At 42.5% G+C, this 18,406-nt stretch overlaps 5 protein-coding genes across 6 annotated transcripts; 3 read left to right on the top strand and 2 right to left on the bottom strand.

Moving 5' to 3' along the window:
• The first annotated feature begins 822 nt into the window (after positions 1–822).
• Positions 823–10,690, top strand: LOC128302781 (C-type lectin 37Db-like). Its single transcript, XM_053039632.1, has 6 exons — positions 823–832; positions 1,476–1,507; positions 2,656–2,809; positions 9,472–9,572; positions 9,646–9,754; positions 9,819–10,690. Exons 1-6 carry the CDS (start codon positions 823–825, stop codon positions 10,058–10,060), a joined length of 648 nt encoding a protein of 215 aa, XP_052895592.1. The 3' UTR covers positions 10,061–10,690.
• Positions 10,691–11,210: 520 nt separating this feature from the next.
• LOC128305810 (C-type lectin 37Db-like) lies at positions 11,211–12,007 on the top strand. Its single transcript, XM_053043424.1, has 3 exons — positions 11,211–11,416; positions 11,484–11,560; positions 11,625–12,007. The coding sequence occupies exons 1-3, from the start codon at positions 11,311–11,313 to the stop codon at positions 11,985–11,987; spliced, it is 546 nt and encodes a 181-aa protein (XP_052899384.1). The 5' UTR covers positions 11,211–11,310; the 3' UTR covers positions 11,988–12,007.
• A 51-nt stretch (positions 12,008–12,058) lies between these two features.
• LOC128303480 (uncharacterized) lies at positions 12,059–12,823 on the bottom strand. 2 transcript variants are annotated; one of them, XM_053040447.1, is made up of 3 exons: positions 12,677–12,823; positions 12,533–12,612; positions 12,059–12,457 (listed from the first exon to the last, which is right to left on the bottom strand). In XM_053040447.1, exons 1-3 carry the CDS (start codon positions 12,768–12,770, stop codon positions 12,101–12,103), a joined length of 531 nt encoding a protein of 176 aa, XP_052896407.1. In that variant the 5' UTR covers positions 12,771–12,823; the 3' UTR covers positions 12,059–12,100. The 2 variants fall into 2 exon arrangements, with proteins under 2 accessions (XP_052896407.1, XP_052896408.1); XM_053040448.1 differs by having other exon boundaries at positions 12,059–12,394.
• Positions 12,824–13,379: 556 nt separating this feature from the next.
• LOC128302528 (brahma-associated protein of 60 kDa-like) lies at positions 13,380–15,283 on the top strand. The gene is made up of 3 exons (XM_053039368.1): positions 13,380–13,561; positions 13,640–13,824; positions 13,896–15,283. The coding sequence occupies exons 1-3, from the start codon at positions 13,436–13,438 to the stop codon at positions 15,091–15,093; spliced, it is 1,509 nt and encodes a 502-aa protein (XP_052895328.1). The 5' UTR covers positions 13,380–13,435; the 3' UTR covers positions 15,094–15,283.
• Positions 15,284–16,080: 797 nt separating this feature from the next.
• Positions 16,081–17,622, bottom strand: LOC128304367 (chitinase-like protein 3). Its single transcript, XM_053041549.1, has 2 exons — positions 17,550–17,622; positions 16,081–17,474 (listed from the first exon to the last, which is right to left on the bottom strand). The coding sequence occupies exons 1-2, from the start codon at positions 17,620–17,622 to the stop codon at positions 16,081–16,083; spliced, it is 1,467 nt and encodes a 488-aa protein (XP_052897509.1).
• Between the last annotated feature and the right edge of the window lie 784 nt (positions 17,623–18,406).

Genomic DNA, 18,406 nt, shown 5'->3' with positions numbered 1-18,406 from the left:
ATTCTCTGAAATGTTTGTTTACATCAACGGTACCAACTACTAGCGCGACTGCGATTAGTGCCGACAGTGTTCAACTCTTTGCTTGTTGCTCTATGACGACATTGATTTTGAAGCGGTGCCATTTTAATAGCTTGTTATTTTATTTTTATTTACAAAATCATGTTGTTGGGAATGTTAAGCAAATTGACCTGATTTTGGGAAAAGCACAATTCTGTCATAATGTTCAATTCGCATTAGTGCGACAAACGAACAATCAGCTTCAGCGTAACCCTGCCAGCTGGTCGGTTAATTAGCACAGCAACTCGCCATTCTCTTCCAAAGTGGCAGTGTGAAGTAGCATTGCTCCCGTTGGAACGTGTTAAGAATGTGGTTTCCCTGACCTGAAGTTACACCGTCCAGAAAATGCAACACGAAAACATTCACCGGTAGCAGAAACTCGGTGCTGGAAAGTGTAATAATCCTTGAATTGTCTATATGCGTTATGCGGTTGAAATTGTTTTTAATGGAAAAAAGAGAGTATTCCCCATTCACTTGGACTTTTGCTCAAGGTTGTTGGTGATACCCGTACCGGTGGACTGCGACATTGGAACCGAGCGTAATCAGGACGCGCACATGTGAACTACTCACAGTGACCCGAGATCAAGCTCAAAAGCTCAGCTCAAGGATGACTGTCGTCCGGTCTGATCAGTTGGGCAAGCAGCATCGAAGACAGGACACCTTTTCGTTTCACATGACATTACTTTCGTTTTCAGCTATGGCACGATCTTTCGTTATCGAAACTATTTTTCATGTGATTTTCTGTTGGGCTGCAGGGGGACAAAGATGGCTGTCGGTATGACCATTGACCACCAAGAGTGATTTATGCGTCGCGTCGCTGGAGGGCAAGTAGAATGCGTGCCACGTTTAGATTGTTCAAAATTCCAGACGGCTTTGAAACGAATCTAAAGAGAACAACTCTCACGCTTAAATGAATCAGGAAGCTCAAGCCAAGCCAACTGACATAAGTCGTTTTATTGCATTACATATTACTTAATCTTTTGTTATTGGATGCTTCATTCCAAAACGTCTCGAAGTTAGCGTAACGGTACTTAGCACGGTTACTACCACCACCAAAAGGAGAAAAAAAAAACTCGCTCCCACTGATATGTCCAAATTTCCTTGGCATGTAAAAAATGGCACTACATCCTATAAAAGGAGAGCACGAAAAAACAGACACGCTTGTGTAATCACTTTGTTTACATCGGTTGGGATCCGACGCCACACGGCTTGAGGGATTTAAAGTACAGTGAAGCAGCCGTTAGATGTGTTCCATTTTTCTGTTTTTTTTTTCATTACTTCGGACGCACGGCTGCGGCTTCGAAATATTTGATCAAGGCAGAGAGAAAACAACAAACACATCTCGTTCAATAGTTCAATTCCCACCTCCGTACAGTGGCGACGAAATCGTAAACCATCTCTTTTTCTCACCTCTTCAGGCCATCATCATCATCATCATCCCGGGGATGATGTAAAGATTGTCGTCCGGTTTCCCTGTGAACGGGGGGGGGGGGGGCTCTCATGTAAGACGCTCACAGCAAAAAAAAAAACGCGTGTACATTCCGCCATACATTGGAACCCTTTCCGACTCATCTCTCCTAAACACCAGTTGGTTGAAACCGGTTCACCGATCAGATATTGCCCAGCGAAAAAGACGGCACGAGGCTGACCCACCACGCGGGTACGCAGGGACACTGCAAGCACAGAGGAACCCTTAGATGGTACTAGAATTCACGCACGCTTCGTACCGTGGTGTCGAAACCAAATGCTGCATTCCGTTGGTTGGTTGTGCTCTTCATTTTCGCAACCCGACAGACAAACCCCAGAACAGAACCACCTTGCGGATTAGCGGGCGGTTGGGCACTCTCACAAACACACCCCCCCAAGGCCACCTGTCTTGTTTTAGTTTTTGTTTTGTTTCGTGTGTTATTGTACGTTCGAATGATTTAAACAGCACCATTAGCATAACGGAGGACTTGGGGCTTTGCGGTTAGCTTGTGTGCAAAAACTGGGGGAAGGTTAGGTTTGGTCACCAGCTCCCGCACGGTCACAAACCGATCCGATTTCCCATGTAGTTGTCCTCGCGTGTTCGTCCTTCCTCTGGTTGCGCTTGCTGGTGATGGAACGAAAGACTTGCGCTCGGACGCGACAAGCGACGAACCTCGCTCGGGTGAAGACGCAGCGCACCCGCTGCATCCATTTGTCGAACGGTTGCTTCGGTTGATTCGTTCGTTCGTTCGTTCGATCGTTCGAATCGTGTGTCGGGAGGGGGTGGCTTTTGTGCACCGTAGTAGGGAGGCACACCGGCTCGCATGCAGCACAGCGTCTTTGGTGTCTTTTTTCGAGCGCGTGCGTGTTTAGTTGCGGTTTGGCAGTCGTTGATCACAAAGCTCACGTCCGTGGCGCGTGTGGGTTCATCTTATAGCTGCGGCTCGCGATCTTCTCGTGATTGTATGCATGAATAGTAAAGTGCATCCTGATTAGCTTCTCTAGGTCGTGCGAATACAGGTGTTTTTTTTTCACGCAAACATAAACCAAGTGCACTTTTGGAAGTGAGCAGTGCAAATACCCGTACCCGTTGGAAAGTGCTGACTTAACAATTTCGATCTTCACACAAAGTTACACCAAAGCTTCATGATGCAACCAAAAATGCTTGTTTGTGTGCGATGGAATCGGATGGGGTTCGTCCTGGCAGTGTTGGTCGTGCTGCTCAGTGAAAGTGTAATTCAGTGCGCAACTCCAAAGGCTCTTGCGGGCAACTCTCACGGTACCAGTAATTATTATTCCCTAATTTACCCCCCTGTTGGTGGTAGGTGGATTCTTTCCTAGCCATAGCTGTGCGTGAGAGTGTGTGTGTGTGTGCATGTGTGATATAAATGAAAAAAGAAATTCAACAGCTGGGGTGCGTTTTGTGGGGAGATGAAACCATCTTGCCTTTCTCTCTGCCTTTATGACATCACAACGATAAAAGTACCGACTGTTTCGGTGCACGTTTCATGCCCGGATGGTGGGCTCGCGACTAACGATTAACATAATTATGCCGAAGAAAGTGACCCTTCGCCACATGCCGAAACAATCCGGTTTGGTTTAGTACACAGGGGGGCCCACGGGGGAACGGTGTTATCCGGTCCGATTGTGGCATGATGGAATAGGGCCAGGATTACGCCGATCGTTTGGATTACGTTACGTGTTGGAAACATTGGGGACGATTTTGATTCGCGGGTACCCTGTTGTTGATGGGAACAGTCGTGCTAGATTGATTCAATGTTATGCTACCGTGCTTACATGTCCTTTCGCAATAATGACCTTAATTACAGGCAAATGGTGGTGCGCCAGATCGCTTCGTTTGTTTGAAACTTGATCTCGCAACGGTGTACGGTGCGTTACACTTCCCATCCACTGTCATTCTCGATTTCAATCGCAGCGGTGCGTGAGACGGTGCGTGAGGGTTGGTTGCGTGAAATAAAGGGGCCACGTCGTCGATGGCGCAAGCTTCCGGTTGGGTGTCGAATCGAATGACTGTTACGTTCCCCAAAAAAACAAAACCCTTTGCCCGGTGCGTGCAGGCATGTGGCTCATACCGAGAAGGTTCAATAAACAATTGGTACATTTTCACATGTTGAAGGCTGTTCTAGGTGGTTTGTTTTCTCGCGGTTACCTTGTGGTGCACGGTGAATTATACTTAAAGCCCCTGTTGATTTCCGTTGCTAATATGTTGTTGCTCTTTGTTTAATTTTTTGTGATTCCTTGAGTACTTGATTTCATTTTCAAATCTTTAAAGCTATTTTTTATTAAAGTTTAACGTTTACTTTAACTTTAGTGCAAAACTTACACTGAGATCCACTGAGAGACACTGTCGTTCCATTTCTTTTCATCCAAACAACCTGAAAAATTATTCTTTTAATTTCTCAATGGTTTTGTAAAATTATTTTTAACATTTCCACCAATTGAAAAGTTCTTTTCCATCGAGATTGAAAGATTTCACAAATTATAACATACTAAATTTCGAGTTAATGAATACAATAAACATTTAAAACTGCTAATTGAATAGTTTCAAGAATAAAGTTAGCTATAAACTGCACAACGCTACTACAGATATATTTTGATCCCTGCAAGACATACCAACCATTATTCAAACTCTTCAGTTCATGGTCATGATCTCTGCCTAACAAATTGCGCACTCTAAATTGAGCAAAAATAGCAATTTGATGATTTTTACTAATGATACTTTCCTTTTCAACATCATCCATCTCGATTTTGAATCGTATGAAACAAGCTCTTTAGCGGGGGTAATAAATTAGCTTAACCTTTCCATCGAAAATCCATCCATCTTAACCCCGCCGTGTGGCAGAGCGAATAGGAGGTTTAATCAAACATGTGTTAAAACCGGTGCCGGTGTGAGGTAACGCTTTCATCCATTACCGGCAAACGAACCATTACCGCAAGGCAGGCTAGCCACCAGACACAGCAGGTGTTTGGAGTGGTTTGAATCAGCTGATAAAGAATGTCGAACGCATATACATAATGAAACGCAGCATGCATTTGCCCTTCCCACTTATGGGCAGTCGGCCCACTACTCAGCAAAATGATGGAAAAATGTGCACGATCCGTTTCAATCACGGTGCGTACATTTGTCACTATTGAGACACCTTCCGACAAGACCGTGCGCTGTGTCTATTGCGCCTATTGGACAGAAAATTAACGAAGAATTGTATTTAAATTACCACGAGCACCGTATTGGTGTGGCAGCATGCGTACTTCAAATTATGATGTATGTTGTAGCCTCGTTGTCGTTTGTGGCAAGCATCCATTTAACGCACCTGCATTGCCTCATATCAATCACATGCTCTCTTTGCAATGTGTTTGTTTGCGTGATCATAATACGGTTTTAAGCTGCCCGAATTAATTGTTTCACACAGATAGGGTTTGAGCTCGCTGGGGCTAAAGCGTACGCACACTCAATGCATTTGTTGATTGTGGTGTAAGAGACCGATTGGCGTTGTGGATCGATCGGTTGTATTGTACGGCCGTACTGCACAGACATCAAAGATCTCAATGAACTTCCTTGCTCGGTGGAGTTTGAAAGTTTCGTAACGAGTCCAGCACTAACCTGGCTCAGGGACGCTGTCATTGTCTTTTTTTTTTACAAGGTGATATTTAATTCTTCCATCCCCGAAACTGCCCACAAACTAATCCAGTGTCCATGTGAATTTAATGACATTTTGAGCATCAACTGAACGTTTTCTCGCGATGCTCAAATTCCATCAAGATCTTCATCGATATCTTTTTACGAGACACACCGAGGGGCATAAGGAGCGAACGAATGCACATTCTTCGACAGATGAAGCGAGTAGATCACAATACAATTAATGGAATGAAATGGAATAGTCAAAGGATTCTCCCACCAAAGCCAACCCTGAATGACCCCGTGACCATTTGAAGAGAGTTTGTTATACGTCATGGACCGCTTTTATGATAGTGTGGTTAATGCGCTAAGCGAAGATAAAACCGGATACATTTACAAGGATGATTGAGTTTCATGGACGTATCCTTCCCTGAGGCGAAAAAAGATTGGTCACGAGAAAGATATCACTAGAGGAAGAAGGAGTTTGTTAGAGGAATCCTATGTCAAATGATGGTTCTGCTTGAATTATATACTGATAATATATATTTGTGAGTTTTAATACCTAACTGAGTAAGCTTATATTTCCAACAAAACAGTTTGACGATTCTTCATTCATTTGTATGCAAAAGTATAATATATATTTTTTTACATTTTTTTTGCAAGCTTTTAGTTTAATCAAAATATTATCAAAGCAAAAATAAAAGAGAGCCGAAATTGGTACATGTGAACAAATTATTTTATCCTTGGTTTTGTTCAACAGAAAATATAAAATCATTCATCTGCCTATTGGCCTATTCAAACCGATTAGACAGGCGAACAAATAAATGCTTGATAGCTTAACATGCAGACCTTAAGCACTTCTGCACTTCACAATACCTCGCTAAGCATGAATGTGCGAAATACCAAAATCAAACCGTGCCATCAGCAACGCCAAAGTTCATCCTACCAATTTGGCAGCGTAAAAGTGAAGTGTACGGCAAAGATGAAGTGTTTTGACCGCTTGTGCAAACGACATTTCCTCAAGGTGCATGCCATTTGCGCACGCAGCTTCCCATAAATGTGCCGCTTTTGTCACCATAACCTGTGAAATAAATGTCAAGGCGTAACCGCACAATTAATCTCACATTAACCTCCCGAAAAGTTTGTGCGGATGTCAATGGGGGTCGAAATGGAGAGGTGCAAGAGTTTCGGGGGGGAATGTGTGCGAGTAGAAGGGTGGTTGATTTTTCTTTCTCTCGATCCTACCATCTTCCAGCGGGAAGCAAAATGCATATCTCTGATGCGATCCTTCCCATTTCGATCGAATATTTTGAGTACCGAGATGATCGTCCTACCGAGGTTTCCGTCTTTGCACGGGAATGTCAAAATTGAATTATCTCCATACTCACCACGCCATTATGCAATGGGTACTCGGCCGAACGGGGGTTGACCGAGGTCGGTAGCGGTGTTCATCCAATTCGACCAACTACAACAACGCTTACATAAGAAGCACCAGCTTTAATGGACACAGATCACGAATCCCAATGTTGCGCTCCGAAGGGAGCACCCTTGTACGGTGGGTGCTACAGTATGATCGTCTGTAGAAAGGTTGGGAAATGCGATCATATTTCAGTGTGCATGATTCGTCCTCAAATCAAAACGCCATTTGTTTGGCGTAATGTTTCCAGTTTATTTCAGTTACGATTAATGTAGCTTTCCAAGATTGAAAGGATAATGAAAAAGTGTAGTGCTATAGTCGGAACGGTGCATCATGCAACGGTGCGTTCTAGCGTAAAGGAGAGAAAAAGTAATAAAGCGAGTTTATGGGTAGTGGCAAGGTATTGACGTACATTTACTTCATCATCTGACAGGTTTCGAACAAAACTGCAGATACGTACCTTTTTGGTCAGAAACACTTCCTAAAGTACGCTAATTTGTTACCCGATGAAGACAACATCTATCATCACGGTGAAGGCTTCTACATTGATGGCAAAAGATCATGCTGGAAACAAAAACCAGAAGAAATATCGTCAAAGGTACCTCCCGCACGTAACTGAAGAGGCCCCGTGAACAGACTCCTTTCACTTCAATCGCCTGTAATAATATTCCATGTCATATTTCACATTGTCAAACTGTACCGCGGTACTGCTGTGCGAAACCTTGGCACGTTGTCCGTCAAAACCTGCCCGATGAGAGCTCGTTTGCTGAAGGAATTTAATTAATGCACAACCGACAGCAGATCCTCCTGTCGGAGACTTCGTCGGATGACCTCAACCTTAATGCACCTGTGTGTCGTACGAATCTGTTGATTAACAGCACGTACGTGATCGGAAACGGCATGGTTCAGGATGAATTCTTGTCCGTCCAGCAGACATAATGATCGATCATGTTTCGCTAGAATCCGACCACGGTGCATTGCTCACCGTATGTCATGGTTCATCTAATCTTGTTCGCGTCTGCCGTATTATGGTGGCTTGCAACATATCCTCGCTGAAAAAACATACTCTCGAGAAATAATGCGGCTTTATCGGAATCCTATTCAAATGATCCTCCCCAACACATTGGTTTTGGCAAGCTTTTGTTTTTTTTTCTCTGTGGCTGGTTTAGCTATTCAGTTTGATCAACATCCAAACCTTGGCCTTCTAAACGGCGTCTTAAAATAGTGGTTTCATTTGTCTACGGCCTGAAACGAATGGACATGTTTCTCTATTACGATTTGGGGAAAACAGAGCAGAAAAAGTAAAATGAGAAATGAAGCAATGAATCCCCTTAATTCTCGCATGCTTGCTCGAGACTAAGCATCATCATTTCCTGTTGGGAATTTAGTTTGTCGCAATGATGGCGAGTGAGTGTTATAGCTAATTTCATTCCATTTTACTTATGGCAGAAATTGTTCAATGTAAGTGAATAATTAGGTAGACAAAATGTTGCCTTTGTTACGCATTTTGATATAGTAACAAGTGTTAACATTTAGTAAATTATTAATCTCCTAGTTGCATTTGCATTATACTTACATTTTTGAACAAGTATTCAGAGGCGGGTCTTCCAATGAGCGGACTGAGCAACCGCGGGGAACCCAGACCTAAAGGGGACCTCGAGCAAAACGTATTTCCAGAAAGCATTACATTTCGGATGTATTCTATGAAAACGAATTTTTTAGAAAAAAAAACTGATAGAAATTTTGAAGAATGTATTTTTACTGTCAGTGTAAAATTGGTTGGTGCTGATTTATACAATATCCTTGTTAAGAAGTGTGGATCATCTATGGATTTTTTATCAAAAACTTGCGTAAACACATAAGTAATTCCTTTCAAACTACAATGTATCTAAAATATAATGGGAAATATTATGAATCATTCTTATCATATAAACATCTCTATCCGCTTACAGTAACAATCCTACCGTAACAATCTTTACCACGTAGCCGGATAGTCAGTCCTTGCTACGGGGGATTGGTCCGAATGGGATTTTGGTGGATCGGACTTTGAATGTACTACAGTTATCTGCAGCTTAAAGTTAATTTAAACTATGTTACAATAGATTTAGCATCAACGACCAACTATCTTTTAAATTCATTGCTCTATTCTGCTTGTTGCGTGCGCGAAGCTTACCTCGCGACGCTTTTCTTTAGACAGTCGCTGGTCATGCCGAGCAGAGAACAAAAGTTCTGAATCGTTTCGTTTAGTTGAAATGACATCCTGCTATTCCTCAACATATCGCTTTTATACATAAAAACTGCTGGCCGATCGCGATCAGCACTTTTACATTTAATTATTTTTGTTTCTATTTGTCGATCGATCGAAAGTTTGATCGTCGATCGAGCTTGTTTCAAATAGCTTAGTTCGCATTATGCTATATGTTGGCTTGCGGTGGTAACACTGCTTGTACTGCTGTATATATGTCACGCACACAGTATACTGTCACTTCACTTCAACAAATAATGATAATGTAATTCCATATAAATATAATTACTCCAGCCATTGTAGGAGCCTATAACAGACGATAGTGTATATCAGAGCAAAATGCGTTCCATTAAGTAAACCCCGTTTGCGTCCTTTTAATGTTTTCATTAATACGGGTACAACATTAATAGTAAATTAGCATGATAGCAAATATCGCCTTAAAATAGCTCAGACACTTGCTCAGAAATTGAAGACACTTGCTGTGAAAAAGAAAACAGAACAAAAGTGTTACTACTCAAAACATGTTAACAATATATTTATTTAAGGTGAATTATATTCGTAGCTTGTTTGATATTATGTAAGAAAAATAATTGAATTATAAAAAATTGATTATTAAAATACGTTTATTTTTGCTTAAAAAATTCACAGACTGTCCGAACTGCGTGGAAGAATCGTCTGCACCGCCTCGATGGACTATGCCGTTGTTGAAGCTCGGAGAAAAGCGTTACTATCTTAGCATTTTCTTCAAAGTATGTTTTAAGAATCGAGCAAGGTAGAACTGCGATGTTATTCAAACTCATATCTGCTTACTTCTCTTTATAGGCTAACTGGTTCAAGGCACTGCAGTACTGTCGGTTCCACGGAATGCAGCTCGCTAGCATACAGACACAGGAAGAAAACGATCGGTTGGAGAAATATGTGAAAGATTATGGTAAGCTTGATATAAATTAAGCTTTTTTGCTACACTTCATTAAATCTCTCTCCCTCTAACGCAGGTCTCGCTACGGAACATTTCTGGACCTCTGGTACCGATTTGGCCGAGGAAGGCAGCTTCTTCTGGGTGTCGAACGGGCGACCGCTTTCCTTCACGAATTGGAACGCCGGTGAACCGAATAACTTCCGCTACGAAAACGGCGAGGAGGAACACTGTCTCGAGCTGTGGAACCGTGATGGCAAGGGTCTCAAGTGGAATGACACACCCTGTAGCTTCGAAACGTACTTCATCTGCGAGGTCTAAACGATTGTCGGACTGATTTTGAGTTGCCTTTCCGTCCACCAGCATTTCCGTTTGTTCCACCTCGAAGTAAATGGAAATTACCAATCCCGGTTCTTCGTTGAATCCTTCTTAACTTCTCATCAAATCGGCACTGGAAGCAATTAACAATGCTTCTGTTTCCTGCTGTCATGCTATTTGTGTTCAATGAAAGTGTGTCATTACAAATGCGAGTGTTCGGAGATAATAATGTCGCCACACTCCAAGCTCCTCACCTCGAAGTCGCTCCACTCTATTCTATCGTGTAGTATTTATATAGTTCATATATACGAGACCGATGCAACTATCACGATGGTCGTGTACGATGGACTTGGAACAAAGTATAGTGAATTAAGTTAGCTATTTCACCGGTTCTTCACTCTCGGTTTAAATCAGGCGTTATGCAGTTAATGGACAACACTGGACGCGTTTTGCACGTGCACTGTTGTCATCCGTGTTTTATCCTCTTCCTCCGTCGACATTCCATAAATAGTACATCATTTGTTTTTGCTTTAGGTTTTGTCCCTGTGCCCTTGTCCCTGTCACCCGGCATCGTGCTCGTTTATGTGTTTGTTTCGCTCTCAATCACGTTTTTAAGTGTATGTACATAAGGTTTCGCATTACTGGCCAGAAATGTGTAGTGTAATTGATAAAAATAAAAATTTACCAAAACTTACATCGTAGAACATTTCCTCTAGAAATGTAGAAATCCTGAAAAGAAATTAATTTGTCCATCGTTATTTCGTTGGAATGTGTTCCGGTGACGGTGACGAATGTGACGGTCTACGACTTGATTAGGGATTTTAAAAATATGCAATTTGTATCCTTCTAGGCTGTTCTTAACCCAATATATGAAGTAACGATTTTCAATCGAAAAGAAAAAAATATAGTATCAAAAAAATCTAGAAGCTAAAGTAAATTTTACTATTTCTACTTCATAATACTATTTCAACACTTTTCCGTACTAATGTTAGTAAAAAGGTTCATTTAATGATTCAAAAAACAAACAAGGGGAATACCCAGCCTTATCAATACCCAGTAAAGAGAGCTGACCTGTATGTAGCCTTTTCGACATACGTCTTATCGCCGACCATCCCATCGTAGTGGAGATTTATTCCGACCAAAGATTTCCTAGACCAACTTACCCTTTTGACAACAGGTTTTGTGTTCATCCATACATAAAGTAAGGTTTTCTAATTCGTTTCTAGTTGGATTGTAACAATCGGATACAAGTGATGGCTTTTAAAGACGGGAGTGTAACGGGTTTGTACTCAATATTAGTGTTTATCGCTGGTTTTTCCGTTGCTTGGAGCAATCTAACTGAAAAAAACAATGTGGAGGGTAAGCACACGACCGATTAAGCATTCTATTCTGCAGAATTAATTGTCGTTCTACTATCCTGTTTAAGGTATACTACAGCAAAATCTATGCCTTTGTTCTTGCAAGCCGTTTGAGCAAAAAGAGTACTATGTTCCCATCAGTCGGGTACTATAGCAATACTGGCAATGTATCCTGTATGCTCCACTAACAGTAATTTGACTATTCCCAGATCAGTGATTGGTTCGGTGCAGTTACTTTCTGCAATAGCGTCCAAATGGAGATAGCTGAGGTGTTAAATAAGGAAGAAGCAGAAGCATTGCAACAAGCGATTCGGGAAGAAGATCCCGACGAAGAGGTGGAATTTTTCTGGATCGGTGCAAATGATTTGGGTGTACAAGGAACCCATCGTTGGGCTCTAACTGGACGCCCGGTAACATACAGTAACTGGACAGATGGTGAACCAAACAATGCTCTAGGAGAGGATCAGCAGTCCGAAAGATGCGTGGCCATTGCAAAGGATACGTTCCGTTGGAATGATTTCCAATGCACACAGCGGAAAAAGTTTGTTTGCCAACAATTTCGAGCGGAATAAAATGACCATTGATTAAAATGCAACAACATTTATTGTTTGATCGTGATCAATTTTTGTCTTTTTTTGTCGAACAAGAACGACCTCATGCTAATTTGATGGTGATCTCATGCTGGTTAATATTCACAAATAAATTGCCGCGGTTCATTATCACAAAGGTCTGGAACCCATTGCATAGTGTCACCCAGTATGTAAACGCAGACCCGTTCCATTCGAGCATTGCGCGGAGCTGATCCTGAATTCCATTCAGATGTTTTTGCTTCTTTATTGCTTAGACTCCAGTGAAAACCACTGCCAGCAGCAAGATTATTAGCTCCAATCCAATACGGTACCGGATTTGTTTTAGATGACCGTAATCCGATTCTGTTTTGCTGCAAATACAGCTGCAACAATCGTCGCTCATTTGCATCCTTTATCGTAGCAAGAGACATCCCAATTAAGTTACAGTGTGCCATCGCATCGAACCAGTTAAGCTGAAATTAGAGTATGAACTGTGTAATGTGGTGCATTTTTTCAAGATGTAAATGATGGAACGTAATTGTACTTACACGCACACTGGGCACAGTATAAAGCTTTCCTCCTTGTTTATTTCCACACGGGCAAACACAAAGCTTCTGATGGATCATTTCTGTAATGTAAAGCATCTTTTAACTCCCACACTCTTTTCAAGTCTTTTCGCACAAATTAGTTACCGAGAGCAGTTTTCGGGTTGTAACATTCTGTATTAATAATCATATAAAACATTACCACCGTAAATCCACCGAAAATTGTATTTTTTAGCTTCATTTTGCACTTGAGATATACGCTTTTTATTATTGAATAAATGCTAAATGAAGGAATGCCCGCAAATAAGTTTGCTGATAGCAATTCCCTCTTGAAGCGTGTACGTACTATTGCTGTAGAGTAAATCGATTACTCTCCGCAGAAGAGGCTACGTAATGCAAAAGTAAGAAAGTACAGAAAGAAAATATTTAAAAACATAATCTTCTGAGCCCCAATCTCCCTAGAGATTTCGTGTTCATTGATGTGGTAAAAGCTATGACAATTGTTTTGTTATGATTTAAACTGAAATACTGGACGTTTTGAAATCTGAACACAGCGAATTGTCGAATTAGTTAAACGAAATTAGATTGTTAGCAGAAATTAAATGAAGCTTTGTTTATAACGCAGGGTTATCGTTGCATATTTCTCATTAGATTATATTACATTTTACATTTTACCGAACTATTTTAAATTTGAATTTGACACATCAATATCATGTTCGATCCGGCAACCGGAACATACGTTCTCTGCGAACAGCGAACCACCACTACAAAACATCTGCTGTCAAAAGTGTCAAAACTGTCAAAGGCGTTTGATGTAGCTTTGGCTTGGCTTTATTCTTTGTGCGAAGAAAAGTGTCCTAAACTACACAATTTATACGATACATCTACATACCGAAGCGTTTCATAATGTCGCAACGGTTTCCTGCGGCTAATGTGAATGCTGGTCCGGGTTCGCAGCGTTATCCGGCATCTCCGGGCCAAAACAATCAGCCACCAGTGATGCGCCCGTACGGACCGGGAAATAATTTTTCAGTAAGTTAATTGCTTTTCTCACCAAACCCGACTAAATATGGGACAACATTTGCAAATCATTCATGTGTTATATTCTAGCCACGTGCATACACTCCACCGCCACAAATGGGGGGAGGCGGGGGACCGGCTCAGAACCAACATCAACGCCCGATGCAACCCGGTTTCCAGGGTGGTAGTATGCGGGGTTCCCCAATGTCTAGTTCTTCCGGAGGCAAACGTAGTTCTGAAAGTCGGGCCGCGATGAATCAAGTGCAGCCGAAGAGGTAAGTGTGCAGAACTGGCGTTAGTGCGATAAGATAGGTTTGATTTTATCATGCAATTTCGTGCTTTCCAGTGAATATTCGGTAAAAAAGAAGAAAAAGCTAGCTGATAAAATTCTACCCCAAAAGGTGCGAGATCTCGTACCCGAATCGCAGGCTTACATGGATTTGTTAGCATTCGAGCGCAAGCTGGATGCCACTATTATGCGGAAGCGTTTGGACATTCAGGAAGCATTGAAGCGTCCGATGAAGCAGAAGCGTAAGCTGCGTATCTTCATCTCTAACACGTTCTATCCCAGCAAGGATGGAAGTGACGGCGATGCGAACCCAGACGGTTCCGTAGCGTCGTGGGAGCTGCGCGTGGAGGGTCGCCTGCTGGAGGACAACAAATCCGATCCGACCAAGATAAAGCGTAAGTTTTCCAGCTTCTTTAAATCGCTCGTCATCGAACTGGATAAAGACCTATATGGCCCGGACAATCATTTGGTCGAGTGGCACCGTACCCACTCCACACAGGAAACGGACGGGTTTCAGGTGAAACGTCCGGGAGATCGGAATGTACGCTGTACCATTTTGCTGCTGCTCGATTATCAGCCGCTGCAGTTTAAGCTTGATCCACGCCTTGCCCGTCTGCTCGGTGTGCACACACAAACGCGCCCAGTCATTATTTCTGCGCTGTGGCAGTACATCAAAACGCACAAGCTGCAGGACGCGCACGAGCGCGAGTACATTGCGTGTGACAAATATTTGGAACAGATCTTCGGTTGTCCACGCATGAAGTTTGCTGAGATTCCGCAGCGGCTAAACCCGTTGCTGCACCCACCAGATCCGATCGTGATCAACCACGTGATTACGGTAGAAGGTGGGCTGGAAAATAAGCAAACAGCCTGCTACGATATCGACGTGGAGGTCGACGACACGCTTAAGAATCAGATGAATACGTTCCTGCTTAGCACAGCTAGCCAGCAGGAAATACAAACACTTGACGGTAAGATTCACGACACGGTCGAAACGATCAACCAGCTGAAAACGAATCGCGAGTTCTTCCTAAGCTTCGCCAAGGATCCACAAACGTTCATACAGAAGTGGATCGTGTCACAAACGCGCGACCTGAAGGCGATGACCGACATAGTCGGTAATCCGGAGGAAGAACGGCGAGCCGAATTCTATCACCAGCCATGGACACAGGAAGCGGTATCCAGATACTTCTTCACCAAGGTGAACCAAAAGCGAGCCGAGCTAGAACAAGCGCTCGGCATTCGGAATTCATAACTCGGTCCGACTTTCATGCATTGAAATCCCACATTTTGTATTGTCCTTATAATCAATTTTATTATACTAAGACGCTGGCAGCCCATCCGTTTCCGGAGGTGTCTCTACTATCTGCAATCAGTTTAACGCTATTTTTACGAACTGCTCTCGTAATTGAATTCAATAAATACTCTAGGAGTGAGTTCCCATTCCGCAGACAGGTTTCGAGTGTTGTAGGTTCATTTACAAGGTTTACATAGAAAGAATTAATTAGGATGAAGTCGGACTAAGAAGTAGGATTTCATACACGTATCACAAAGCACCGTTAAGACGCCTTAGTCTGAGTTTATCTTGGTTACTTTAGATTCTAGGCCGGATCGAACAGACTATTCAACGATTCAATATGTATTACTTGGCCAAACTATATTTTATGGCTACGAAAGACCAAGCGTCTCCACAAACAAAGCTAATGATCAGATTTGATAGTGAATTAGGCCTAGCTGCACCGCTTGTTCTGATTGCTACAATGTTTACAAGACGTTTAATTGTGTGACATATGCTTGAGACTGTAGCAGATTTTCTTGAGTATGTAATGATGGTATTTTGGTTTTTTTATACCGATCACATTTTTGGCTATGTTAAAGCAAAAAAAATGACAGATTTGAGTCGAGAAATCTTTCTGATCCACAGATAACCCGCCAAACTTATAGCCTCAGGACACGTGCTCTGCCATCGAAGTTGCTGTGGGAAACGAATGGATTTTTCGGATGAAATAGATCAGTCGTGTTTGTATGCCTTCTTACTACTAAAAATTCTTTGTTGTTAGTGATATTCTTACGTCTTGTTAAATATTGTACGTCGCAACTCCACAATTTACACTGCAAAAAGGCTTAACTCCCTACCAGGTCTAGGAGATTCCAGTGCTTCAATAGCGCTCGTAATGTAGAACACGTAAAGTTGTGTAAGTTTGGATAAAACACTTCATTAACTAATTTTATTCGTAATACATTAACATTTCACATTAGAAGGCCAGTCACAGGTGATCGCTGGTTCATTGAAGTACAGTCCGGAAGGGCAGTTGAAGGTATATTTGGTACCAGCGTAACATCGGTAATACTTGTTGCAATCATATGAATCCCGGAAGTAACCATCCCGTGTGCAAACGAAAGAACCAGAGACTGAAGTTACAGCTTTGGTAGTTGTTATTGTGGTTGGTTTAGTAGCTATTGTTGTGGTCGGTGTGGGAGTAGTCTTCGTTGTAGCTGGTTTGGCAGTAGTCGTTGTTGTGGTCGTTGTGGTTACTTGAGTAGTTGCACTGGTAGTGGTAACGGATGCAGGACCATCAGTGTTTACACATCCATTTAAGGTGCTCAGTAACGTAAACTTGGGACCACCACATAAGCCCTTGAAGTCATCCTGTTCGATAGACCATACCATTCCTCCACCAAGTCCATACTTGGCAATCAGGTTGCACTTTTGCTTGATGCTTTCCACTGAATCATAGCTGACCCACTCTCCGTTGCCGGAAGCGAAAGCTGCTCCCTGTACCGAGTCGAACTGCTTCCGAGGAAATGAGGATACACAAAATTCGTTGTATGCCATGACGCCACTACCAACACCACTAGTAGGCGCACCGACACCGTCCACCCCAGGATTGGCCAATTTAAATGTATGTCCATAGAAAGGAACGCCTAAATTCAACTTGTTTGCCGATGCACCCTTGCTCAGCCAATACCTTATGACAGCATCCACATTGAGCTGCCGCTTGAAATCCGTATCATCAATTGATCCTGGTCCTTGGAAGATTGCGGCATGATGTCTAGTGACACCGTAGTTGCCATCCATGTCGTACGCCATCAAGTTTATGTAGTTGACAATGCGCGAGATAGCAGGAATGTCGTACGATTCGTTAGCTCTCCACTCTGTAGCCCCCACCGCTACCGTTAGCAGATAGTTGTACGGTGCGAAAGCTTTAGCAAGTTCCTGGAGAAACAGCACAAAGTTTGCCTTGTCGACGGCATCGGGAAATTCCCAATCTATGTCCATACCGTCGAACCGATATTGCTGCAGGAACGCTACGGCGTTTCTCGCGAACGTGGCACGCCGCTGGGAATCGCTGGCTACCGCCTTAAAGTTAGCTGTTCCTGCATCCCACCCACCGATGGCGGCAAATGTCTTTAGAGCGGGATTTTTCTGCCTCAGATTATTAAACTTTCCGATCGCGTTGAGACCGGACGGTAGGCCCAGATATTCATCCATTATCCTAATCGTACCATTCGAATTGATGTCGAAGAAGGCATAATTTAGCTGGGTGCAAAGCAATGGGTTGATATCATCTACGGTGAACTTTCCGTTGCCCACCCGATAAGAAGCCCATGTCCCGTAGTAACATACAACTTCCTCTGGAAGTAGACATTTGAACCGTTAAAGTGTTTGAAGACTTGATTTCGATTGGTAAATGCTGGAATTGTACTTACTGCTTTGAACCGCTCCCATAAGCGAGCTCATGGTCACAAGTACCAAGCTCCACAAAGATATGAAATGAACCATTTTATAAAAACTGACTGCACCAATTCGCTCCCAGCAGAAACACCTTTTCCTGATGCCAATTGTAATTTGGTAATGGAACGAAATGTAGGCCTCTTTTATACTTCTCCAAAAAGCGAAAAAATGCAACGTTTCAGGAACACATGTGATACATTCGATACACCATATGTGCCAACTGTATAAACGTTCATTTTACCCAACATACGTCGTATATCTCTGAACACAAGCGTCAGTTGCGTAGCGTGATAGGGAGTTTCAGTGAACAACGGTAGTGATACAGGTGAGTTAAGTTGGAAATAGACAAGAAAGAACGATATATCTAAACAGATATCTCATCTATGTGTCACTACATTAATCCATCGGTAGTAATAGCAAGTGTAAGAAGCACATTGGCTGTGGTACAATTACTTTCCAGAAAAGAGTGTAATTCTCGGAAGCATCCAAAGCAGTGTAAACCTACCAGGACTGCGTCTATCATGTGTCTGAGGTCATTTTTCCATGTTACAGAGAAGCAAGTTGGTGCTAGCAATATAAATTGTCCATCTCATTCTTCCTTCCTCCATCCTTATCGGCACAACAACCTCAAGAGTTCCAGGCCTACCATTTCTGGCTTTCTTTGACTTATTTTACCCGCATTGGAGTCGCCCCAATCTCCAATGGGAAATTTTGATGTAAGGCCTGGCCGTTCTATCGATAATTTTAAAAAATAATGGAAAACTCCGATTATTTAAAATTTTCTCATGTTTAGAATTAATACTGTTTAAAGAAATCTAGAATAATACTGTTA

The sequence above is a fragment of the Anopheles moucheti genome, chromosome 3, assembly GCF_943734755.1.
Source record: "Anopheles moucheti chromosome 3, idAnoMoucSN_F20_07, whole genome shotgun sequence".
In the NCBI taxonomy this organism is placed as follows: Eukaryota; Metazoa; Arthropoda; class Insecta; order Diptera; family Culicidae; genus Anopheles; species Anopheles moucheti.
The sequence above is the reverse complement of the archived record's forward strand: the minus strand, read 5'-3'. Positions and strand labels throughout refer to the sequence as shown.